Here is a 27144-nt window from a genome sequence, read left to right as displayed (position 1 = left end):
CTTACGAACAGTGATATCTAACCCTTGAGAAGTATCAGGTATCTCTTAAAATAAGGGCTGGTTCACATATGCGTATACATTACCGAGAACCTAGTTACTGTAATTTTGATGAGCTGCATATTGGCAGCTTGTGCCAGTCAGAGCGGTGAGGGACAGGGCAAGGTAACTGTAGGTAAAAGCAGGAGGATGACTATCTTGTATTCTACCCACTCCTTTCCTTCAAAGACTTTAAGGACACTTAATCAACGAATCTGCATTTCTCTGCACAGCAGTAGGAACTAACTGCACTGAAAAGGCAAATGATAAGGAAATGTACATTTGCAAAAGTCCTGGGCCTTAATCATTCCCTAATCTGCTGCTTTAAAATATGTAAAGATGTAAAAGATGAACAACATACTTGTTCTCTGTTGCTTGGCCACCCTAGCTGTTGAGGCTCTCTGTCTCTTCTATTCAGTAACTCTCCCCCCCCCATCTCTTTCTCCCTCCTTCCCTGATATTGCAAGCATCAGGTGCAAAGATGCATGTGTGAATTATCTATTTGTGATTAGATGTGTCACTATGAATAAGCTCAGTTGTTGAAGTACGTAAACATTGCAAATTGCATTGTTGTATTATTGCATTATGCCATCCACATAGCATAAACTGTATTTCCATTTTTGGATCTTTATAGTCAATGCAGCTGGGTGTCACAGGGCAAAAGACATTGTCAGTTGCTGGGGTACTCAAAATGTATATTCTTGATTGTCTAGTCTACTGTTAAATCTGGAAGCTCCTGAAACTGAGATCTGCTTAGGGCATGGCAACCAGAGCTTGTACAACTTCTACTAATATTGTTAAAATAATATTATAATCCCCTAATGAGGCAGCCATGATAGCGATGGCAGAATGGAAATCCTTAAAACCTAGGATTGTATATTTTTTTCCTGAAAGATTTTACCAGCTTATGTGTGACATTTATTAAAGTGAAGTTTCAACCTTCTCTTCCAGAATGGTCCCATGGTGGCTGGTCTTGAACCCCAGGAAGCTAGTGACAGGCTGATCATGTTCCAGGTATATCAGTCATTGGATCAATAACATACTGCATCACCATCAGTCCTGATGTAAACATTCAGCATTGGTTCTGAAGGTGTCCTACTTTAAGGGCAAATCTCTTGTACTTGTGGGTGGATTTTCTCCTCATTGGGCACTGTGTAGGTAAATCTAACTGATTCAGTGGGCTTGTAGTAACAATAGAACCTAGGCCTGATTGTGACTGGTATTGCTGCAATTTCACATTACTGCAATTTAGAGATGAAGGAGAAATTAAGTAGGAAAGTTTAAGGTGAGAGTACCTAAGGAGTAGGTACTGAGCACAGGGAAGGAATACAAGCTATTGCTAGCTGAAAAAAAGCACTCCCCTGCAACCTTCCCTCATCTATTTAGTTTATATCTCCCTGTTCTCCTGCCATAGAACCCAAGGGGAGGAATATCTGTCGAGTGACTTATCAACAACTGGAGAGATGGTTTAGCTGTTCCATTGTGTTAAAAAGCCTGGAGAAAATAGCTGAATGAGAAAAAACATGTTGTTACCAACTGAGTTCAAAGTGCCAAAGGAGTTTGAACTCAGGGGTGAAACAGATGGCAGTTAAGGAGTGGCTTGCCGCTGCCCCTTTTCTTGCTGGGTTGGGGCCACGGCAATGGCACACCACGCGCCCAACCCAGCCTTTTCCCGGCACAAAAAGGAGTGACAGAAAGCTGCTCCTTTTTGCTCTAGGGAAAGGATGCAGGCACGGTGGTGTTTTTTCAGCGTTTCTTCAGTGCAGAGTGTGTAAACACTGCTCCACCGAAACACCATTGATCTGCCACATGTGCGCTTGGTTGTACGGCTTTCTGGCTTACTGAGAGTATGCTGCTGTCTAAATGTCATGTCTTCAGACTGCTGGGAAGCTGGCTTTTTTTCACCATCTGTTTCACCCTTCAGTTAATTCAGCAGATGAAAGAGTATGAAAGTGGATGAGGAGACAAAAGGGAGGAATCTTGCCTTCACATTAAGTTCAGACAAAACCAAACTACTGCAGCATCTCCTAGATTGTCTGTCCCTCCTCATCGATAACTTTCTGCCATTTTGACCACACTCTAATGTTGCTTGACTACATGTGTGCTGTTTTTCATCTGTGAAACACTGGAGTGTGTGTTATTTATCTTGGCTATTGATTGATCCTGTTTTAGATGAGTGCCTCCCTGAGTGATATCCATTTTATTTATTGTGATTTTAAGTATCATGAGTATCCTTACACTTTCATTTTTAAACTCTAGAATCGGTTTGACAATCTTTATCGGAAATACATCACATATACTGGGGGTGAAGAGCTGTTTGGCTTACCTGTGACTCAGTACCCGCAGCTCCTTGAGATAAAGAAGCAGCTCAACTTGTTACAGAAGCTTTACGGTCTCTACAATAATATAATTGAAACCGTAAATGGCTACTATGATATCCTCTGGTCCGAAGTGAACATTGAGAAGATTAATAATGAACTTCTTGAGTTTCAAAACAGGTGGGAAAACATGGAGGTATTAAATCTGTGTTTAGCACAAGTTGCTGTGACCTCTTATCTGAAGTGGGCTGGTGGGAGCATGTATTTACTCCTACAAATTTGGTGTTAATCTTTAGCTGCTTAAAGCAGATCTCTCAAAGTGCAATGGAAAGAAGATTTAGCTTTAATTAATTGTTTTTTTTTAATGTAATCCTCTTTAGAATCTGTATTGCTGGGGTGGAATGCTTCACTGATTTCATTTTCATCCTTTATGTTGTTGCTCCCAGATTAAGTTTTCACGTTTCTCATAATTGGGAAAGTGTGATGATTCTTGCTTTACTGAGATGCAGATGTGTCTTGCATATCAATGGGGAAATTCTGTATGAGGCCTCCTTTTATTAAGCACAGACTGGCCTTTTCTTTCCTTAACTATAGATCAGGCTAAGGAATGCATGACTGTCTATGTACTTGAACAGCTGGGCTTATTACCTCTCACCATTGCCTTTGCTGCATAGGGCAGATGGGAGTTGCAGTCCAACAACATTTGGAGGACCACAGATTTCTCACACCTGCTATAGACAGATGGTCCCTGTAAACAACAAAGACACTTGTGTTCATTTTGTAAATCAAAATTAAACCATGATAATGGATAAGATATCCAAGTATCAAAGATAGTTTCCTTTGTAGATATACTTTTTTGCTCCTCTGTTAGTTTAGTACTATATGCTTCTTTTTCCCATCTAAAATGTTTCAAAAAATACTAGTTCACTTCTAACTGGATTTTCAGCACTCCATTCAGGGAAAAAAAATAAAGAACTGAGTATAGTCTTGGATAGGTTACAAATAATGTTACATTCATCCTTTAAAATGTGTATGTATTAAGCTATTCTCTGATTTACTTTGACCAGCCAGGTCTTAGTTGAATTGCTATTATGACCTTTGTGCTCACAGGGTTGTGAGGAGAGATAAGATTATATGCTCATATAATATGTGTGTGTGTGCGCGCTTATTAAGGTAATTACACTTGCAATCTTATGCATACTTCTTCAGAATGAAATTCTGTTGAACTTATTGGGACTTACATCTGAATAGTTATGTGGAATATCATGATTCTCCTGTGAATTCTTTTGCATTTAATGTTAATTTAATTTCAGAGGCCGTTATTATTGGATGTGTGTTTGTGTGTACCTAGGTGCCGTAAACTGCCCCGAGCTCTGAAGGAATGGCAAGCCTTTCTGGATCTTAAGAAAACAATTGATGACTTCAATGAATGTTGCCCTTTGTTTGAGCTCATGTCCAATAAAGCCATGATGGCCCGTCACTGGAAGCGAATTACTGATCTTACTGGTCACAATTTCAATGTTGAAAATGAGACTTTCAAACTGAGAAACATCATGGAAGCACCTTTGTTGAAATATAAAGAAGAGATAGAGGTACTAATACTCACATGTTTGAGATGGATTCTACAGTGAGTGGTATGACATCCCCAGTATTGAAATGTAGATCTATCTATTCTATATTGCACTCTACCTAGTCCCAAGTAATATGTTAGCATCTCTGTCAGAGTATTCTGTCTTATTACCTTGTTCATATGGAGATTAAAATTAAGGTACTTCCATAAGATACGGAAAGCTGACCTTTGGTACACTAAGGCCCGTTACAGACGGGCCTTTAGGTATGTGCTGAGCACGTACTAGGGTTAGGAAACGGCGGCGTTTCCGCACTCCCCCAACCCTAGTACGTGCTCAGCACGTACAAAATGGCGGCAGCCTTTCCACATGGCTGCCGCCATGACTATGTCACGACTGCGCCACCTCCAAACGAGGCGGCACGGTTGTTACGTAGTGGGGCCACGTGAGGGTGCTTAGTGTGCCCTTTCCGCGGACCCGGAAGGAGCTCCTTTTCAGAGCTCATTCCAGGTTTGCGTCGCTGGGTGCAGCCTTTAGATGACTGCACCCAGCGATGCAGAGGAGAAAGGGGCCAAGCGGCCCCTTTCTCCTCCTCCCCGCCGCCGCGGAGTGTCCTTGGGGCTTGAAGCCCCAAGGACACCCCTTTCCAGGCTGCGGGGAAGCGGCCTTTTGCCCCTTCCTTGCGGCCTGGAAAGCAGCGGATCAAGGCCTCAGTGGCTGCCGCTCTGGCCTCTGAGGCCCCGATCTGGCGAGGAAAGGGGCGAGTGCAGGCCACCACTTTTCGGCAGTCTGTAACGCGCCTTAGAAAATTATTGCATTACAAAAAATGTGACTTATCCCCAACAGGATACAGTCACATTTCAGTTTGTAAGCAGGTTTTATCACACTAAAAAATGCCACCACTGCCGCTAAGCAACTGCAACCTGCATGCAGCCCAGGTCCAGCCGCTCTCAGCTGGCTGATTTTTAAAGACTGGAAGCTCCTGTGGGCATGGACCAAATAAATCATCCCCTCCAGTCTGGATGATGCACATCCCACACTCCTGTTCCGGAGCAAACAGTCCGGTCAATGTCCAGCCCATTCAGCACTAAACTGAATATGCTCTCCTTATAATGAATTAAAATAACTCATATTTTACTCTGAATCTTCTCAGAAGATCAGGAGCCCTCCATTGTTGTGCTGGGCTGCTGTTTACAATGTGTCCCACTGTGCCACCCAATACAGCCACTGCTGCCACAAGTTACTCACTTTGAGGGCAGAATGATGTGCCCAGCCATGTGGTCTTCACAATGGGAGTGCCAGGCAATGGGGGTACGTTGGGGCACCTTTAGGGCCAGAATATTCTGGGCTGCCTCTGGAGTATTCTGGACAGGGCAGACAGGGCCCAAGTTGTGTAGGGGCTGCACAGATTGCACCGATAATTAAAAATGCTAAAAACCAAGCCCAACCTTGGCAGTCATGTTTCTCATTTTGATTCTTTTTTGTTAAACAATGTGTGTATGTGGGGTGGGTATGTGACCTTTTAAAAGGTGATTTGGTGCTCTTGGAAGCAAAAGGGGCAGTCCCAGGGAATTGATGGGGAAGTAGGGACACACACACAAAGAGCTTTGGTTGGCTGCATGTAACCCCCAGGAATATATTTGCCCATCCTTTCATCATAATTCTTCATAAAAACTTACGCATTCCTTCCTAAGCAGTGTACTAATCTGCTATCACTGCATTACAGAATGTTCCACACATTAGGCAGGAAGTTGTCAAATTCTCTGCATTAATTATGGCTTTGATTTGGTAGGATATCTGCATCAGTGCAGTGAAAGAGAAGGACATTGAACAGAAGCTGAAACAAGTGATTGCTGAGTGGGACAACAAAACATTTACTTTTGCCAACTTTAAAACTCGTGGGGAGTTGCTCTTGAGGGGAGACAGCACTTCTGAAACAATTGCAAGCATGGAGGACAGCCTGATGGTTTTGGGGTCCCTGATGAGTAACAGGTAATACAGAAAACCTTCCCACACCACCTTCTAATTATATATTTACTTAAAGTTTTTTAATACCTAGGCTAAATATGTTATTTATTTCAGGTACAACACACCTTTCAAGGCTCAGATCCAGAAGTGGGTACAATACCTGTCCAACACAACTGACATCATTGAGAACTGGATGACAGTACAGAATTTGTGGATATACTTAGAGGCAGTCTTTGTAGGTGGGGACATTGCCAAACAGCTTCCAAAGGTACAAAACTTTACTTGGTCCTGTTGAATCTGGGGATGTGTTCAGGCAATCCAAGCATTAAAAACCATTACCCCTCATGGTGTAATAAACAGCTGAAGGTGTAACAGACAGCTGAAGGTAAAGAACATGTGGTTACTAAAGAATAGTGTGAGGAATGACTTTAATATTGAGTTAACTACATACTGAGTATAGATTTTATTGATATTGAGACGCCCCTTTCATTTGTATCTTTAAACAGGAAGCCAAGCGTTTCTCTAATATTGATAAATCATGGGTGAGGATTATGACCAGGGCCCACGAAATACCAAATGTGGTCCAGTGTTGTGTTGGAGATGAAACCATGGGACAGCTTCTCCCCCATCTGTTGGATCAACTGGAAATTTGTCAAAAGTCTCTTACAGGGTGAGTCTACTAGTGAAGAAATCCTTGAGTAGTGGGGATCTGATGATGAAAATGTTCAGAAGCAGAATTTAGCGAAGTTACTTTTTGTAGTTTACAAATCCTAGAGCCACCAGACAGCATGGGTACTAAATCCTAGGTATAATTCTGAACTAGGTGTGGAAAAATTCCGCCTATAGGCTGCATGTAGTCCCTGTTTCCCCCACCAGCTTCCTAAGGTACCCCAAAGCATCCCCAAGGCCCATAATGCACAATCAATCACAATAAATCAATCTGGGGTTATTTACATTCCCAAATGGCAAATGCTGCTTTCCCTATATGCTCCCATTACTTCATACAAAATAACATTGCTACCAAAGACAGGGTGGGGTGTGAAGATGAAAACTGACCCCTGGATCTGTCTCAGTTGCCCATCCTTGTGCTAAACTATGCTCTCTGGAGACCCATGTTGATCTTCTTATAATAATATTTATTTTAACAAAATGTGAAATATTTTAAAATTGAATGACACTGGAGGTAGTTACAGGAATAAGAGGACTTCTGGCTCATTTAATAGTCCTCGCCATGGCTCTAGCTTTTGCTTGCTAGCTTCTCATTTAAATTATGTATGTTTGGGAAATAAGCAACCTTCATTAGTTCATGCAACAAATGGCTTGCAATGCTAGGCAGTATCATCAAAGCATTTTAAGTCCCCTGGGAATAGGATTTGGCTCAACTTCTATGACTAATGATGCATTCTCATTTGAGAATTCTCATCTTTATTTGATCAGTGACAGGATATTATGAAGCTCAACTTACACAATTTACTCCATTTCTTGAGGTTTTATTTTTTGTTGGTTCAAATCCAGGTATTTGGAGAAAAAGCGGCTTTCGTTTCCTCGTTTCTTCTTTGTGTCAGACCCTGCTCTTTTGGAAATCCTGGGCCAGGCTTCAGATTCTCATACAATCCAGGCTCATTTGCTAAATGTATTTGATAACATCAAATCTGTGAAATTCCATGAAAAGGTTTGTGTGATTCTATCATCATCCTATAAAGGGACCAAAATCTGACAATTTCCTACGTACAAGTACCAGAAAGTTATTTCCTATATAAAATGTATAGCCTAGTGAGGAATGAAAATACTGAGCCCTGCTCAGGCATTCTAAGCCAGTAGAAGTAAATATGTGGGGAGCAGGAAGATGCTGTAGACTTGCCCCCTCAATTTTCAGTCTGCATCTGTACTGCAGAAATAATGCAGTTTGACACCACTTTAACTGCCATTGCTCCATGCTATGCAATTCTGGGAAGTGTAGTTTGTTGTGGCATCAGAGCTCTCTGACAGAGAAGACTGAATGTTTCACGAAATACAATTCTCAGAATTTCATAGTACTGAGCCATGGCAGTTAAAGTGGTGTCAAACTGGATTATTTCTGCAGTGTGGATGCAGCCTCACTCTCCTTATATTCAGAGTGACATTCTGGAGAGTCTTCATTATACATAGAGGCTCTCTCTGAGATTCTACATGCTAAAAAGCAGGGTTCTGGATCATGCATCTACACATAGTCCATAGGTGAGATCAGTGGTGTCACCTGGTGTGGGGGGCTGCTGGGGGGCAGTGGCATGCCCCACCCACCCCTCCTGCTGCCTCACCCACTTGTCTCCCCCCTACAGGCCTGTATACCATGAGCCAAAAAGGGCTGCTTGGCAGTGGCAGACTCCTCTGCTTCCCCTCTCTTCCCACTGTCTCACTCATTCACTCGCTCAAACTTGTAACCACTAGAAATGTAACAACATTTTTTCCACTAGAAACACAACAACCTTGTGAAAAATGCAAACCTCTGAAGTGTTTGGTAAAGGATTCTCACTGATTACAGGTTTATGATCGGATACTTTCCATTTCCTCTCGGGAAGGTGAGACAATTGAATTGGAAAAGCCTGTAATGGCAGAAGGAAATGTGGAGGTTTGGCTGAATGCTCTGTTGAAGGAATCTCAGGCCTCATTACATCTGGTGATTCGACAGGCAGCTGCGAGCATTCAGGAATCAGACTTTCAGTTAATAGAATTTCTTTCTTCTTTCCCTGCTCAGGCAAGTTTCTTTTCCGTTCTTTCCTTCAAATAGGAATATTATGATAGCCCAAATTTTTCAAGGTCTGCATTGATACAAAAAGCAGTGCTTATTAAGCGACATATTAATACTTTTGCCAAGACTTTGTTGTATTACTTTAGCTCTTATCCCAGGGTTGGGTTCTTGTGAAACAACATTAATTTCATGTTATATGGGCTCCATACTTGTGTGGAAAATAAATGTACTTCTCAGGTTTTGTTAACTTGCCAGTCCATTTTTCTTCACTCATGGTTTACTAACTACCACAGTTAGTTGCATGTAGAACTGTTCATCAGGTTTATCTACATTTTCAGCCATAATAAGTTTTGTTTTTGTTTTTGTTTAAAAAAATACAAACCAAGAATGAGCAAAACTGATTTGGATTAGAAAAACAGTTTATGGGTAGAGATTTTAAAAGTAACTCTTATTGCTATTCTTTTTTCACTTGTTTCAATGTAAGCTGTAATTTACTGTTACTCAGGCCTGTTACAGACAGCCAAAATAAAGCTGCTTCGAGTCACAGTGGAGGTATGGTGTTTCAATGATGCATGCGTCCTAAGAGTCCAGAGGTCGCACCAAAGCCACGCTCCAGCCCTAAGGACTAGAGTGTGGCTTTGGTGTGGCTTCTGGACTCTTAGGACGCATGCATCATTGAAACACCATACCTCCACTGTGACTCGAAGCAGCTTTATTTTGGCTGTCTGTAACAGGCCTTTATGTTTCTGAGATTAGCTATATATCTTTATTAACTACAAAATATGGTTTGTATTAAGCATGGTTAAGTTTGGTGGCAAATTAAACCTTCAACCATGGCTAAGGTTGGACAGAGGAGAGGAGAGCAGTCAGCTGAAGGACTATCAGATGAACAGACTCGATAGACCGATGATAAAGAATGGCATCGGGGCAGAGTGGGGACATGGCATCTGCATGATGCATACCCCAACTCTGCCCCTATGCCAGTGTGATGCCACGTACCCCACCACATAGTGGGCAGCATCACAGCGCTCTTCTGGCACTGTGTACAGATGATGCAGTGCCAAAGAAACTCTGAAAAGCCATGGTGCCAGCAGCTTTTTGCAGCTCCTTTTTGTGCAATGGAAAGGCCAGATCAGGGCCATGGCGTGCGGACCTGATCTGGCAAAGACAGGGTTGGTCTGTTCAGCCCGGAAGTCTTCTATTTGAAGGTATCCTTTCCAAATAGAGGCAATACACCCCAAAAAGGGAGAAACAGGGGCCTTGAGGCTTCCTGTAAGTGGTTAGCACCTGGACAGTAGACATATCAGGCACACAAGTAATCTGGACTCAGGTTTTCTCCCTCTGGTGAGGAGCATTTGTCTTTAAATCAGAGTAATAATTTCTATATTTGCATCTGTAAAGTTTTTATTGCTGCTTCTTACCTCGAGTAAGAAAGCCTCCCCCCCCGGCCCCACTTTAGAATCATAATTCCTACTTAATACATTTTCTGTAGAAGTCCCCATCCACTTCCCTTCTGGAACACTGCACCGCAGCAGGTAAGCAAGATTATCTTCCTGAGAATACCCCATTCCATCTTCTCCCTTCCCTTTATCCCTGAGAGAAGAAGTAACTTGTTGTTGCTGTTGTGTGCCTTCATCTTGTTTCCAACCTATGGTGACTCTAAGGTGAACCTGTCACAGGGTTTTCTTGGCAAGATTTGTTCAGAGGGGTGTTGCTTTTGCATTCCTCTGAGGCTGAGAGAGAATGACTTATTCAAGGTGATACAGTTTTTTTCCATAGCCAAGTGGGGGTGTTTAACCCTGATCCCCAAAGTCATAGCCCAGTGTTCAGTCCACTACACTATGCTGGCTCAAGGGAGTATCTAATCCCAGTAAATGGAATCAGCTTAGTTTTGGAACTCTTCTCTCCCTGATAGAGAAGAATTACATTCACTTTTGTCCAAGCAAGCAAAGCACAAATAACAGTTAAAGAAGTCAATGGAAACAAAGTTTTCTCCTAAAGAAAGAGGTGAACATCAGACTGAGATCAGTATTGCACAGGATGGAGCTCTTCTGCCAGATATAAAGTATCCAGTCAGATCAAGCAATAGCACTCCTTTGTGCCAACAACAAACCATTGGAAACAGGCATAAAAAGTCTTTAAGGCCTGATACAGACAGGCCAAAATAAAGCTGCTTCGAGTCATTTTAGAGGTATGCTGTTTAAATGATACATGCGTCCTAAGAGTCCAGAAGCCGCACCAAAGCCATGGTCTAGTCCTAAGAACTGGAGTGCAGCTTTGGTGCAGCTTCCAGACTCTTAGGATGCATGCATCATTGAAACACCATACCTCCAAAGTGACCTGAAGCAGCTTTATTTTGGCCTGTCTGTATAGGGCCTAAGCTAAATGGTCTCCATGTTACTTACACACATACTGAGCCTCCTACTGGCACTAAGCAAGGGACATTAGGCACTTATCAAGCCTCTCCCTCCCCTATGGCAAAAGCAACTATCTGAAAATATATTTCTTATTTTGTCTTATTTTTTAGTGATGTACTTCTTTTCAGGTGGTGAAGGTTGTTGTGGTGGTGGTGGTGGTGGTGGTGGTGTGTGTGTGTAAGAGAGTGATGCTTTGTAGTTGGGAGCCAGAGTTGGGAGAAAGAAGTCCTGCAACCCACTGTCAGTCCCAATTGTGGGAACTTTAAAGGCTCTGCAAATGAGAGACATCCTTGTTTTTAAAACATAGTAAGTTGTACTGCAGGATAATCAAATTGGACTTTTGAAAGGTACTGAATAACGTGTTTTTTTAAAAATATATATTTTTCAAGGTTGGCTTGCTGGGGATTCAAATGATCTGGACACGAGATGCTGAAGAAGCTTTGACAAATGCAAAATATGACAAGAAGATCATGCAGAAAACAAACCAGTTTTTCCTGGATCTTCTTAATACTTTGATCGACATGACCACAAAGGATCTGAGCCCTGTAGAGCGCATTAAATACGAGACACTAATCACAATTCATGTGCACCAACGGGACATATTTGATGACCTGGTAAAACGTTTTCCTATTTGTTGTTATTAACAAGAAGAAAGATGTATGTTTCAAGTGCTGTGTGCATTTGCATATTGTCACTAATTCTAATTACCTAGCACCTGAAGATTGGATTGGGTGACCAGTCCTGGCAATGTTTTCATCATTGTTTTGTGAAATATAATGACCAATTTAACAAATTACTTAAAAATTTTCATAGAGCTAATTATGACAAATTATTCTTTTTTGGAGACAGGCTATTGTAATGACACATATAACAAATTTTTCAAATGAACTTCAGGCTCTGTGTAAACTGCCCTGAGCTTACCTGTGTGAGGTACAAAAATGTATTAAATACTTAGGGGGGAAATGGTGGTCAAGTTTCAGATTCCCTGGGGTTTTTCTAAACAGTATGGTTTTGGGGATAGGTGAGAAGTGTTGGCGGCTTAAGAGAACAGTTGTGTCTGTTCTCCGTAAATGTTTTATTTAAAATATTAAAATAATTATGGAAAAATCTTTCTTCTATGTTGATTTTTCTGTCTCTTTGATATTAGGCAGAATGGCTTTAGAAACAAGGCTATCTCTGACTTAAATCTTAATATTATGTTAGCAAAACAAGCCACCTTTGTAATAAGGATGTGAACTTGTGTTTATCTCATACTTGCATGGGAGAATGGAAAACATCAAAAGTTGCTCTCCCACTTAACATGATTGTAAGAGTTTTTGCTAAATTTCTGATGAATGTTTTGCAAAGGTTTACCTATGCAAGGGAATCCTTGCTTTTGTGTAAAGTACATTTTTTTTTACAAAATTTGGGAATTTCCCCATATAAAATACAAATTTTAACTTTTTCTGTCACTGTTGGTGCTGACAAAGAAAAATGGTAGTCGTCTCACTCTCATATAAAGGTGAAAATTCTTGCAGTGGTGGACTTTGTGAATATTCTGTATATCTTTCCTACTAAAGATGAGAAAAATTGTGAATATTCTGTATATCTGTAATCTATAATTTCTCTCCCTGCCTGTTTATCCAATTTTATCTCACTGATAAAGAAATGCTAGTTTTTGCTGCTGTTCACAGACATCTGAGTTGCATTTAATTGCCATTTTTCAGAATCTTTTTTTCCAGGTTCAAGATAGCAGTCCATTTGTGTTTATAAATTTACATTTTGAAGGAACCTATTGTGATCAGTTTTATTAAGATATCTCAAAAATTAACTTAAAATTTTGGTTTTGTGTTGTTCTGCCTTTCCAAAGCACCTAAACAACTAAAGTGTTTCGAGTCTCCAGCAATTTCTGTATTTTTTTTACAAATTGCTGCTTCCAAATATGAAATGAATGCACATCCATTCATTTAGTGGCATAAACCTTTGTTTTGTCCCTAGTGTCGTATGCATATCAAGAGTCCTACAGATTTTGAATGGCTGAAGCAATGCAGGTTTTATTTCAGTGAAGATGCAGACAAAATGATGATTAACATCACAGATGTCACCTTCACATATCAAAATGAATTTTTGGGCTGTACAGACAGGCTTGTCATTACACCTCTAACAGATAGGTAAGGAATAATTGATGCCATTCAGTTTGCTTGAAGGATTATATACTCTGTATGCCAATATCATTCTGCAGCTTATTATCTGAGAGTCTTGTTCAGGTTTATTAGAGCAGAAGGGTGGAAGGTGGAAATCAAGGCAGAAAGAGGTAATCTTTTGTGCTTCAATGAGAGAACATCTAGGACATTGGAAAAGAAAGAAGCCATATTTCATCCTCTGGGATTCCAAGGTACCATTGATGTGTTCAGGATTCTTGGCAGATTTTCTATGAATTTAGAAATAGGGAAGAGAGAATTTAAGAACTGCATGTAATAAATGTCTACTAGGTGGATCTATTCCAGATGGAAAAGTAGATTATCCTACAACTCACAATGGTGCACTATGTTTTGGTGTTCCTTTTGCCCTGTGGTCCTTCTTACTTAATGCAATGTACCAGAGGTGATGGGGCACATCAGGTCTGGTACACTGCATTAAGTAAAGAGAATCACACAGCAAAAGGAACACTAAAACATAGACAGAGGCCATGGTGCACCATTGTGAATTGTGAGATAATCTACTTTTCCATCTGGAATAGATCTACCTAATAGACATTTGGTACCTGCAGTCCATAAATCATCTCTTCCCTATATTGTGGGATGTAATATTGATTTATAATGCTGCGCAATAGGGTTTAAGCATTCAATCTGCTACTGACTCTGAAATGTCCAGCAATCTGGTAACTCTGAATTATTACCAGAATTGATCTGGGTGCATCTGCCAATCATTAGTATGTTCCTAGTGCTTGACCAGAGTAACTTAAAAATTAGCATCGGCTGTGAAAAGCTTTATTGTTAAATTTTCTTCAAGCATTTCCAGCAGAAGTGGAAAATGCAAAGAACTTCATTTTCTGAAAGCTACAACTTTGTAAAACGCAAAGGCTGAGATCTGTTTGTTATTATCTGTCAGAGCTGATCTACTGAATCAATAGAAATTAGGTGGCTATTTTCTAAATTCCCATAGGTTCAATGAGTCTGTTATAGTCCTGACAAAGAATTAAATTTAGGTTAAAGACCTAAAGACCTAAATAAAGAGCATGCTCTTTATTATTACAAATCTTTATTATGGTCAACTGATGATAAATAAATTATGGTCAGGTGATGATTTATTACGGTCAGCTGACTGCAAAAAATAAAATTTCAAGTCATACTGAAGAATATGAATAACAATTATATATCAGCCTTGTTAACACTCCTAGAAAGTGTATGAAACATATTTTTATTGCTGTTTATGGTGATCATTGTATTAGTTTCAGCCTTTAGAGTCTGAAGAGCATTCTGATCTAATTATAGTTAATTAACCATTTTTAGTACTTTGGTAAAGATGAAACTTAAAAAGAACATGGCTGACTATTAAATAGAATGTGGCTGCTGTTTGGTGATACATTGATGCTTATATAAGTTCGTTTCATCATAGGTGCTATATTACTTTGGCTCAAGCCTTAGGGATGAGCATGGGAGGAGCACCGGCTGGACCTGCAGGAACTGGCAAAACAGAAACAACAAAAGACATGGGAAGATGCCTTGGAAAATATGTTGTGGTCTTCAATTGTTCAGATCAGATGGATTTTCGAGGACTGGGGAGAATTTTTAAAGGTCAGGCTGCCTTCTGCTATGGAATCTCTGTTTTTATAAAACTGAGTATTCAGTTTTAAGTTGTACCAAAGTGTGTGTTAAGACGTTGCTTTGTGTGTAAAAATGAGACAATTGAAACAATTTGAAAAAATGGAATGGTTTTGTGTCACTGTTCAGTCCTTGTTTTGTGTGCTATATGATAGTTGTGCTGTTCCATTTAAAAATTGTATTTTCCATTAAAAAAACAACAACCCAGAACAATTTTCACATATATTGCCCAAAGAATCTTGATCACAGGGTGGAATGTAAATGTACTATAAATGAATGGGAGCCGAATGTCTGAAGAAATTTATTTTCCCAAATGGCCTGTGCATGGTATTCTCAGTTGCCATTACACAATACTTTATTTCTCACAAAATTTCATTTGCCAAGCTGTGTTTAAAAATTAAGCTTTATTCCCATGGATTTTTCCAGTTCTTGTAGCTTATTCACGTGGCTCATAGAATGTTCCTGGTCTTTGGTTTGAATCACTTCTGGGTTAATTGTTGCTAGCAATCTTATTACATAAAAGCTGCAGGCCATAACATGATTCATTAGAAACAATTAGGTTCAGTAATAGATAAAGTGACTTTAGGTGATACCATGTGACTATGGCGTTGAAAGGAACCAAAAGCTATCTACTTCAACAGCCTCTCCTCAAATCTTCCTGCTTTCTCAGTGAGTCTAGAATGATTGTATAAGCAAACTGAGGAAGGAGGAATGGACAAAGCGTGGCCTTGGGAGGATCTCCATGCAGCCTTCAGGCCTACAACACCCACTATTCCCAGATAGTCTCCCATCTAAGTACTAATCAGGCTTGACCCTGTTTAGCTTCCAGGATCAGATGAGATTGGGCATGTTTAGAGTGGTATAACCATGGGCTGCAGCCTCCAGGCTGTTTTTGCAGCTTTACCTTCTTCAGAACACACTTTTTTTTTTCTGGCAGAAGCAGAGTAAATTATCTGTCTTGAAAGTCTCCAGGAGTGATGATTTACCCTCTAGATAGGTTTTATACTCCAGTTAACATTAAAAATAAAGAAAAGCCCAGGTTTTCAAAACCTGAACTGGACTGATATTTAGGGGTGACATTCTGGGCAATCTGAGCAATTCCCAGAGGGTTTTTGTGGCAGGAAATTGTCCATCGCTTCCTCTGAAGATGCTCAGCTCTGTGCTAAAGCTGATTTTTATCAGATGTCAATCTCTTAAGAACCTGAAGCTGTGTGAGTGTTGAGTCTGCTTTCATTAGACTTTTTGATACCTGAAAGCACAATGATTTGTGGTGTTTTTGATATCTGTTCATGTAAAAGGGACACAGAATTAGCCCCATTTAACCTCAGCCTTTTCCTCCCCCTGATCAAAGGTCTTGCTCAGTCTGGATCATGGGGCTGCTTTGACGAGTTCAACCGCATAGATTTGCCAGTGCTATCTGTGGCGGCACAGCAGATTGCAATTGTACTGACATGTAAGAAGGAAAGGAAGAAGAGTTTCATTTTTACCGATGGTGATAATGTGAAAATGAATCCTGAATTTGGGCTTTTTTTGACAATGGTAAGTAGGCTGAGGATGTTGGGAAGGAATATTTCAGTTCACCAAAACTTGGTTTCAGTTGGTTTAATTCATAAAATAAATGTGTAATCTGTTCTAAAACCATGAGGACCGTTTGAGCTGGTGTTGAGAGAAAAATGCTTTGTATCACCTCGATTGTACTGTCATCAGCAGCCAGACTCAGCAGATAAAATATGCAGAGATTGTACATCACATAAGATCTAGGCTTCAGAAAAGCAAAGAGTTGCTGGTACACTTTTAGGGGCCCAATGTTTAATTTGAACTCATTTGACTAATTCAGATTTGGCATGGGTCACCCACTAGTCTGTCTTCAGTATATTGTGGATTAAAATCTTGGAGTCATAAATGCCGATGCATCATTTATTTATTTTTTAAAAATAATAGACAAAAACCCCAACCAATTGCAGATTATATCCTTTTGGTTTATTGAAAGGAAGATTGTGCCACTTTGGCGGGATACAGACGGGCAGGGGAAGACGTCTTGGAGGTGTATTCTGCTGAATACGGAGCCTCCAGACCGCCCACCCCGGGGGCGTGGCTCAGGTGTATGGGGCTTCCACACTGGGGGCAGTGAAGACGCCTCACCTGGGGCCGTTTCTGACCCGCAGTTTCCATACCGCCACCTCGGAGGACGCTGCAAAGAGAGAGGCAGCTTCCGCACGGGCGGCCAAAAACGGGGCTTTTTTTTCTTTTGCTGGCTGGCGGATGCGCAGCTGCGCAGCTGAAGCGCTCAGCACCGGCGGCAGAAAGCATATGTGCACATTTAAAGCACCCAAGCCCCTTTAAACTTTTTCCCCCGCCCTGGCCAAGAACAAAGGTGGTCTCCTGCCAGCTGGTGATCAGCTGGTGTTGGAATCCTTGTCCGCTTGCACGTTGCCAATGTCACCAGCATCATGGATGCCTCCTCTCCTTTGGTTCCCGCGCTCTTGCTGAATCTGCAATGCACAGCCACAGCTGTCGCCGCTGCCACCGCTGTCCCCCTGCCATCTCCCATCACCTCCCTTATACATATGTAAATATTTAAAGTACAAAAAGTTTATATAAGTAGGTTCTAATAGGGCAGGAGTACATGAGCTGGCAGCTTGAGCCTACCTTAAGGGACAACTGGATGGAGTGGCTGACACTGAATTCAAAAGAGTTCAAATTAAATATTGAGCCTCTGAAAGTGTACCAGCATGGAAATCACATGGGCCACTAAACTGCCAACACTTTAAAGTGACCACATGAAAGCTGGTCCATGAGTCCTGTCCATCAAGAGGTCTAATTCCTTATTCTTCATGAATAGGTCCTTTCCTGACAACAAAGCATCTATCTAGCTGTGGAAAATGTGGTTTGTTTAGGAAACAGCAAGCAAGAAAAATATATTGCATTTTATGAGGAAGGCAAAAACCACCACAACTCCGTAGCGCTATGTGTGGAATAGGTGAAATTACTTCTCAGCCCCATTAATCAACAAATGGTAACAGAAGGAAAGGGCTTGAAGGAGGAAAACAACGAAGAGAAGGTCACAACACCACTGAGGCCCCTTTATATCGCATAGGGATAGACTAGAGGGAAGAGGCCTTTATGGCCATTTCCCCAAACAACCCTTGCTCCTACAGCCATGCTTGGATTGTTGATCAAGTAGGTAGAACAAATAATGGGATCATAATCCAAGCCCACAAACCTCAAAACCAGAAGACTGAAGCCACATTGCTGCTAACTCTGAATGTTCTACCTGTAGTGGGTATACAAGTCTCTTGCCTTCATCTTCCCATGGAATTTTGGCTCTAATGGGATGTGCTGCCTCTTGCGCCCTGCACGTTCCTGCGCAGCTTTGCACATATGTGAAAAGCCGCATATAACACAGGTGCACTGTATTGAACTCACAACCTTACGGTTTTGACCGAGTGGCTGCAGTACAGCCATTTAACCACTGCGCCACCAGGGCTCTTACAAGGCAGATCTCTTATAAACTATCAACCAAGAGACATATGTAGGAAATATGTGGGAAAGGTTTAGGGTCAGTTGTAGAACTTGCAGGGGAAATTGTATGAAATTTGCCTGTTAAGCAAATGTTGAAGCTGATATGAACAGCAGCCCAACTGATAATTACCTGTTCATCAGAACCCTGGGTACGCAGGTCGTCAAGAGCTGCCTGAAAACCTGAAGATCAACTTCCGCTCAGTAGCAATGATGGTTCCTGATCGGCAGATCATCATCCGTGTCAAACTGGCTAGCTGTGGTTTCATTGATAACATTGTTCTTGCAAGGAAGTTCTTTACTCTGTACAAACTCTGTGAAGAGCAATTGTCTAAACAGGTAGAAATGTTTATATTATATCAAAAGTTTTATTCTACTGATAAATGGAACAATTAGCAGCAGTGTAGATGATGTTCATTGTTGGTAGTGCTAGAAAACTTTCAGGGGATGGCATATGCACAATACAATAGATACAGAAACTGTGGTGGCTGATGGCTTCCATATCAGGCAGTGTGCTAAATTAATTCAGGATTTTCATTCAAACATTAAAAGAGCTATCCAAGGTACTAGACTTATAAATGAGTGCTTTGGGTAGCTAATATAATGTCTGTTATACTGATATGGAAGCCACCAGCTGCTACTGGATATAGAGATAGATATAGATGTATTTTTTGTTTTGAGAGCACACAAAAGACTCAATTTCCTACCTTAGAAAACTTCCAACAAACTAATATTAAAGTCTTAGACTCATGGACACAGTCTTTTCCCCCTCAATGTTTGTAAGATAGAATCAATAAATCCAAGAAATAATGCCCCCAACCCTCTATTGTTTTGGTTTTTCTATAGCGGGTTACAGACCGCCGAAAAGTGGCGGTCTGGCTCCACCTCTGCTTGCAGCGTCTGGGAGCCGCAGCCTTTAAACCATGCGGCTCCCGGATGCTGCAGAGAAGGAGCGCGGAAATCGCGCTCCTTCTCAGGCCCTGGAAGAGATGCCGCGAGGCGCTAGTCACGCGCTCGCGGTGTCATTTCCGGGGTGCAACGTGCGGACGCAGCACATCTGCTATGTCAAGATGGCAGCAGCTGTGTGGAATGGCCACCACCATTTTGTGTGCGCAGAGCGTGTACTAGGGTTAGGGGGGTGCGGAAGCACCGCCCCTTCCTAACCCTAGTACGCACTCGTCGCGTACTATATGGCAGTTTGTAACCCGCCTAAGTTTTCTTAGATTTAAGCAATAATATGTGATATTATTATGTCCTTCAGGTTCACTCAGACTTATGGAGAACTTATCATAGATAGTTCTTGGCAAGATGTATTCAGAGGAAGTTTGCCATTGCTTTCCTCTGAGTATAGCCTACAGCTGCTGGTATTCCCTGGAATCTCCCCTCCAAGTACTAAACTGGCCTAGCTTATTATTACTTATTACTGTACATATGCTTCCAGGTGAAGGGAGAACCAGACTCAATAAAGAATATATCTACATTGCAGAATTATATTAGCTTGATAACGCTAATGGCCTTGAATCCATCTCATTGAACCCTATGGTTTATAGTTTGTTGAGTTACTTTGCTAGAGATCCCTAATGCCCTTTACTGAACTATAGCCCAAGGTATTATCTAGCACTTAAAAATCCAAGGATTCTGTTAGCTGGAGCCATTGCAGTTAAAGTGGTATCAAACTCCTTTGTTTCTATAGTTTAGCTACACTAAAAGATTGCAGGAGTGCCACCGAAAATAACAACTCCATTTCAAGTTCTCCTTTGTAGGGAAGGCATTAAATTGAATAGAACTCTAAATCAGGTATTTTCCTGAAAAGATTAGCAAGCCTTTTTCCATCGTTGATGCCAGTTTATGTTAAATTGTCTAAAATCTTTTGGCTTGTTTCTAGGTACATTATGATTTTGGCTTGAGAAATATATTATCAGTATTGAGGACCTTGGGAGCAGCCAAAAGATCAAACCCTGAAGATACAGAATCTACTATTGTAATGCGTGTCCTCAGAGATATGAATCTTTCTAAGCTGGTAAGCATAAAATGGCTGTACACTGATAATATCTGTGGAAGCCAATCTCTAGGTTCCTCTGCCATCAAGGGTGAAGTAGATGGTGATTTGGTGTTAGCAACCACTGTGTTTTTGCATGGCAATGACCTGCTTTCCTAGTTCTCTGGTGCCTTCCCAGGAAGGCCCAATTCCTCCAAAGTATGTTAGGTGTGGATGCCAAGTTTCAATAGCCTCATCCAGAGCTTGGATAGGGGCATCAGGATGGCATGGAAAGAGATGGAAATATGGCTAACCAGATAGCTAAAGACATTGGAACACTTGTGAATACTGAATCAGGGAAGGAAAAAAGAGAAAGAAGAAAGTGAGAGAAGAAAGGAGAAGAACAAAAGTATGAAAAATGTTAGGAATGAGACTAGAGCAATAGTCTGAAGGAAAGTTGGGGGTATAAGAGACTAGTAATAGAAGAGACTAGCTAGGAGGACAAGAGAAAAGAAAAATGGCAATGATGTATACAGGAAGGAAGAGAGAAAACAGGAATGGAAGAAGGGAGGAAGGGTAGAGGCTAGAGCACAGCAGAATAACAAAAGACAAAGACAAAAACACCCTATAAGAGAAGGGGAAGAAAGTACTGGAATATCTGTTGGAGCTGTGTTCATGGCTACAGATGCCAGGTTACTTCAGGTCTCCCTTCCTGGAAAACACAAGCATGAAATCCCGGACATGGAAGCATCGTTGCTAGTGAGAGTTATTGGAAAGGAGGATCTTTATGGGTTCATTTGGGGGTACAGAAAAGTAAGATTTTTTTCTCCCTTAAAAAGAATACTAGAAAGATTGTTCAGTCTGATACAGGTTGAAAGAGAGAAAATACTTTAGTAATTCTGGAAATAAAAGGACATAAAGGTCATAATTGTTTTCTTGTGGTTTGCTAGTTGGATAGAAGGTGCGAGTTTTAATTACTGTGTTTTCCAATTTCATCATGGTGCTATGTCTTTATGCTTGTTAAAAAACTGCTTTGCTGTATTTTTCTATCATTGGTGTAACACATTTTAGTTTTTACTGTTATTTGCATGTTAACAATAATGGAATAAGTCTTAAGAAAGGATTAGTGTTTGCTTTATGTAAATTCAGTAGTCTTGTATAATGGGATGCTGAATGGGAAAGGAAATTAGAATAGTACATGTAATAAGTATATTTTAAGAAGGATGAAGAGACATTAGTGATTAATTATTGGAAGAAGAAATGGGAGAAATCATTTATTTTAGGATTCGTAGAATAGTAGAATGTACTATTAGATAGTTGTGTCCTCTAGAAATAACTATGATTGCTTTTAGAATTTACTTAATTTTAAAATATTTTAGAGAAGGAATAGAGATAATAGATAATTATAATCACAAACTGGCAAGTTGGAAGTCACTTGTGAACAGCGTTGCCAATTTCCGGGGAATTCCATGGGATCTGGGGAATTTAATTAATTTCTTTCTGGGGATTTTGACTGAATATTCCTGTAAATATTGGGGAATTCTGGGGATTTTGGATTTTGGTAAAACATTCTGGAGACTATCTTCGAGGCTTGTTGGCAACACTGCTTGTGAACCCTTGTCTTTATAAGTTAGTTTATTAAGTAGTTGTTTGGACATTATAAGTGTAGATGTAGCAATGTATTTGTCTCATTTGTAACCCTATATGTGGTTTTATATTATAAAAAGTTTTTGTGTTTGAATAAAAATATTATATAAAAAAGAAGCACAATTTCTTTGTTTTAAAATCTTTCAAAGTAACTTTTTCAACAGATAGTTGTATTCCTTCTCACTTGCTTTAAAAAGCTGGGAATGTCAAATCCCCATTCTGTTGACCAGCTAGTAACTATTTATTTTCCTGACTTCTTTAGAGCCCCCTTTTGGCACTACTTAATGTGTTCTTACCCTGATTCTCTCTAAGCCACTTTTGCATGCCATACTTTTGTTAGATATCCTTTTGTCTTGCTTTCAGTGACAGCTGTTAGCCAAATGGTTCCTGAAATGGAGTGTTTCACTCCCAATATATTTAGAATCAAGGCCAGCCCTATCTTTTGGCAGTGTGAAGCAATAACCTCAGGTGACAGACGCTAGAACTCCCCTGCTATTCTCTTCCTGTCTTGTATTAAAATAGATTGTAGAGCAGGAACCAAACCCATTGAATATGCTCAAGTAAATTCCAAATACCAGTCCAGTTTGCTTCTCTATGTGGGATGTGGAGATGGCAACGTACTTTTCCAAAGATAGCAAAATATCCTGGTTTTGCTCCAGCTATCAACGAAAGTTGGTGGACTTTACTATGTATTTTTCGTTCTTCAAAAAACAAAAGCATTTCCTCACACATTAGGGATGGACCAGGATTCCTTTACCACAAGTGTTCAGTTTCATTTTAAGTTATCTGTTTCTTTTCCTTTCTTGCCTTGGATATGCTCTGTTTTTTCTTGCATTATCCTTTCTCTTGCCTACAAACATCCCATCTTTCCTCTTCAGGCTATTGAAACTGGAATTTATTCATGAATGTTATCAGTAGTGCCATGAAAATGTGTGCATACTGACACTCTTCTATGACGTATACAACTGTAACTTCAGAAGGTATCATTATTAGGCATCTTCATGTAAATAAGCATGATAGGAAAAGAAAACAGTAACCTTTCTTTTTCTTTTTCCTTTTCTTTTGGCATTGCTAGATTGATGAAGATGAACCCTTATTTTTAAGTCTAATTGAAGATCTTTTCCCAAGTATTCAGCTTGACAAAGCAGGCTATCCTGAGCTTGAAGCTGCCATTAGCAAACAGGTAATGCTAGCAAACATGTATATGCTGTTTCTTCAGTTTGATTGAATTAGCCACTCAGTAACTGAATTAATTCCATGAGAAGCTCTACGAAATGTGAATTCCCAGTGCAAAAATAAAAATGTGTGGGTGCTTTATCAAAAAATTAATAACCATACCAGTTAGTGGATTCTTTACATCAGTTTTATAAGTATATTTGTCAGATAGGTTATATTTGGGCATAAAAACAGCACCCTCTGAAACCCAGAAAACTTATGCTAAAACAGGAAAGAAAAAAGAGCACATACAAATCCATGGATGTTTAAGCTCCATTATATACAGTAGCCTGGTAAAATGGTGTCCCTTATATAAAATGGCAAAATTAAGGTTTGCTTTTTGGAATTTTAAAAAATATTTAAAAACCACGGTTGATTGAAGCCTTGGATGCAGAATCGGTGGATAAAAAAGAATGACTATAATTAAAACTCCATTTTAAATGTTCACCAGAGCAGAAACGCTTGTGGAAAGGCTAAAATATGTGGCGAATTGTGGACAAGAGGAGCATAGCAAAGGGGAAATGTCTTAGATTACTTCACACATGACCACATCTGCAGTGAGAATGCATCTTTATGCCACTGGTTGTCATGCCTTCAGTGTCCCTCTGGAGTCAGTTCTATTATCTCACTGTTCAAACATCTCATATGATAGAAAAGATTGGAAGAGGGCTTCCTCACACATTCACAACATTGTGAGTTGTAGCCTCAGCACAGTTGGAATCCCCTTATAAAGCAGGTGAAGTCTTGTATTTATACCTTCTCTTGAGCTTTCTCCTCAAAATCATAGATAAGCTATTCAGGATGGAGCCCTATAAATGCATCTTGTATGTATGTTCATGGAGAATGCCTCAACACAATTTCTGTGTAATTTCTGTGTAAAGGAAATAGTTAATGGTGTGATTCTTGGTGATTGTGACAGGTTGAAGAGGCTGGCTTAATTAACCACCCCCCATGGAGGCTGAAAGTTATCCAGCTCTTTGAAACACAAAGAGTGAGACATGGCATGATGGCTTTGGGTCCTAGTGGGGCAGGGAAAACTACTTGCATCCACACACTGATGAGATCCATGACAGGTATGGTACATATTTGTGATTGTTCACAGCAGAAACAGCAAAAGAATCTTTTAATGATTTATTTGGCTTATATTCTTCCTTTCCCCCAGGACTGGGATTCAAACAAGCTTACAAAGATTAAAAGAAATATAGATAAAAACAGATAAAAATAGATGTTAAAGAAAAAAAGAACAAAAAATTAATGAAGCTGAGGCACATTTTTGAAAATTGTGTCAAGGTACTATTGATTTAGTAGAAGGGTTCCTTCTTTCTGTCCTTCCATTGGCAGATGAAGACTTTTTTATTGAGACAGAGGCCCAATATAGACGGGCAGAAAGGAGCGCCAAGACATTGCCCCTTTCTGCCCCACACCGAGGCTGCAGCAACCAAATGCCGCAGCCTCCGGGAGCCTGAAAAAGAACCCGCTCCTGGAGGGTTCATTTTAGGGTGCATGCGTAGTGCCATTGGCATCCTCATGTGCACTGATGATGTCTGTGTGGCGCAGCACCATTTGGGAACTGCGCCACGTGTATGTCATTATGGTGGCCCCTGTGTAGATGGGGGCACACCATTATGGCACAGTAGGGCTTGGGAGCATGTGGTTGCTCCGCACTCCTAAGCCCTACTTTCAGCCCCAGAACAGCACTTGTTGCTCATTTGTATTAGGCCAGAGTCTCAGAACTGAAGGCTTTTGAGGAAAGAGCTTGTACGAGGGTGTTCTTTTGTTTTAAATCATACTGTTTAAACTGTTTTTAAAATCCTTTTCAGGTGCATGTTTTAAATTGTTGTAATATTGTTAATAGTTTGTTTCAATAATTACAATTTGTACATTTTTAAAAATGTATGTAGTGGGTGCCTATTGGTTCAAGCCTACAGTACCATTTGCAGTCTGTACCCTGGCTTTGTATTTGTTTTCATTTTTTAAAAATAAGGTGAAGAAAAAAATGAAGAAAAAAAGACTTGGAAGATCAAAGAAGAAAGTGCAAAGGCAGGCTTACTGCTGAACATAAAGAAAACAAAAATAATGACCACAGAAGTTTTACACAAATTCAAACTAGACAGTGAGGAAATTGATATAGTAAAAGAGTCCCCATTCCTTGGATCAAAGATTGATCAGAATAGGGACTGCAATCAAGAGATCAGAAGAAGACTAGGAATAGGGAGAGCAAGTATGAAAGAACTACAAAAGATCCCAAAAGGAAAAGATATACTACTGAGCAATTAGAATAGTACAAGCCATTGTATTCCCCATTAACATGTATGGATACGAGAGCTGGACAGTGAGGAAAGTGGGTAAGAGGAAAATCAGTTCATTTGAAATATGGTGCTGGAGAAGAGTGGTGAAGATACTGTGATCAAGCCAAAAGATGGACAAATGAGTCGTTGAATAGATCAGTCGGGAAGTCTCCCTGGAAGCCAAGATGACAAAGCTGAGGTTGTTGTACCTTGGCTGTGTCACAAGAAGGCATGACTCACTGGACAAGGCAATAATGCTAGGAAAGCTGGAAGGATGAAGAAATAGAGGAAAACTGCATGTTAGATGGATGGACTCTATTAAGGAGGCCACGAGTATGAATTTATAAGACCTAAGCAGAGCAATGAGGGATAGGGAGTCTTGGAGATATCTCATCGATAGGGTCGCCATAAGTCAGGACCAACCTGAAGGTGGTTAACAACATCAAGAAGAAAATGTAAATCTGTAAAAGCATATATATGGACAAATATTTTAAACACACACAGAAACATATGGCTCACTTGAAGAATGAAAGGAAGATCAAGTCTGAGAGCTGATTCAGCATGTAACCTAGAATTTCTGTGTAAGAAGCAGGTTGTTCACATCTTATTGGTAAAGTACTACAGTATGAAAACTGATGTACAAACCAGCCTTTTCTAATCTTTGGCTCCCAGGTGATGATGGCAAGTAGCTTAGAATCCAAGTGGGGATAGGCTGGTATACATATATTGATTTAAGTCTTCTTTGTAATTAATTTGCCATTTTGTCTCCAACTAATGCTTATGCTGGACAGGGATAATAAGAACTGTTGTCCAACATATCTGGAAAGCATTGGGCTGGGGAAGCTGCTGCATATTTATAAGTACTCTTAATATTTCCTAGAAATTCAACCCACTGAAATTAACTTGACTGCCAAATTCAATGGCTGATGATCAACCCATTAGTATGATGCTGTGCTATTCTACCTGAAATCATAATTGATTTATATTATAAATTGACTTTTACAGACTGTGGGCAGCCACACCGTGAAATGAGAATGAACCCTAAGGCCATCACGGCACCTCAGATGTTTGGACGTCTTGATGTTGCAACTAATGACTGGACAGATGGGATTTTCTCCACTCTTTGGAGGAAAACATTGAGAGCAAAAAAAGGTATTTAAAATCTGGGTGCAGTGCTTTCATATATAAAGTGTTTATAACCATGTTTCCTAATTTAACAGAAATTCCTTTTGATTTGGAATGCTGCGAAGTGGTCCCTCCAATTGATACAATATGCATTTTAACAAGCCTGCAAGTTGGATGCAAAGATGTCTTTAATGCCACTTCATTTTCTGTCCTGACAGAAGTTTTAGGAGTACTACTTTTGCTTTTGAGGCTGATACTCTGTTGGGTCTAGGCATATTTGTCTGCATGTTACTCAACTGCATAACCTATATGTCTACAAATAAATAGTTATCACAAAATAACACAGCTTTCAGTCTTTTCCTCACAGTGCAACTGATGCTGTAACAGTTGTCCTGTGGCAACATTGCTTTGAGAAAGTCTGGAAGAATCTATTGAGCCCATTGTTAGATCAGCAGAAATTACTCAATGATGTTGCTTTATTTCCTTTATTAATTAATTAATTATTATTTTATTTACTTATATTCTGCCTTTCTT

General features: G+C 40.2%; 1 protein-coding gene across 1 annotated transcript in view; it reads left to right on the top strand.

Annotated features, from left to right (window-relative positions):
• DNAH5 (dynein axonemal heavy chain 5) overlaps positions 1-27144 on the top strand; it is a 166712-nt gene that overhangs the window by 63673 nt on the left and 75895 nt on the right. The window contains exons 26-42 of the mRNA XM_042465764.1: positions 988-1050; positions 2296-2534; positions 3706-3946; positions 5715-5914; positions 6005-6158; positions 6397-6560; positions 7406-7562; positions 8412-8624; positions 11425-11649; positions 13013-13185; positions 14633-14811; positions 16190-16377; positions 18502-18696; positions 20243-20377; positions 23058-23165; positions 24117-24270; positions 26491-26637. Coding sequence (XP_042321698.1) covers positions 988-1050; positions 2296-2534; positions 3706-3946; positions 5715-5914; positions 6005-6158; positions 6397-6560; positions 7406-7562; positions 8412-8624; positions 11425-11649; positions 13013-13185; positions 14633-14811; positions 16190-16377; positions 18502-18696; positions 20243-20377; positions 23058-23165; positions 24117-24270; positions 26491-26637 — 2935 coding nt within the window. The remainder of the gene's footprint in view (positions 1-987; positions 1051-2295; positions 2535-3705; positions 3947-5714; positions 5915-6004; positions 6159-6396; positions 6561-7405; positions 7563-8411; positions 8625-11424; positions 11650-13012; positions 13186-14632; positions 14812-16189; positions 16378-18501; positions 18697-20242; positions 20378-23057; positions 23166-24116; positions 24271-26490; positions 26638-27144) is intronic.

This window comes from Sceloporus undulatus, chromosome 4 (assembly GCF_019175285.1).
Source record: "Sceloporus undulatus isolate JIND9_A2432 ecotype Alabama chromosome 4, SceUnd_v1.1, whole genome shotgun sequence".
NCBI classification, from domain to species: Eukaryota; Metazoa; Chordata; class Lepidosauria; order Squamata; family Phrynosomatidae; genus Sceloporus; species Sceloporus undulatus.
The sequence above is the reverse complement of the archived record's forward strand: the minus strand, read 5'-3'. Positions and strand labels throughout refer to the sequence as shown.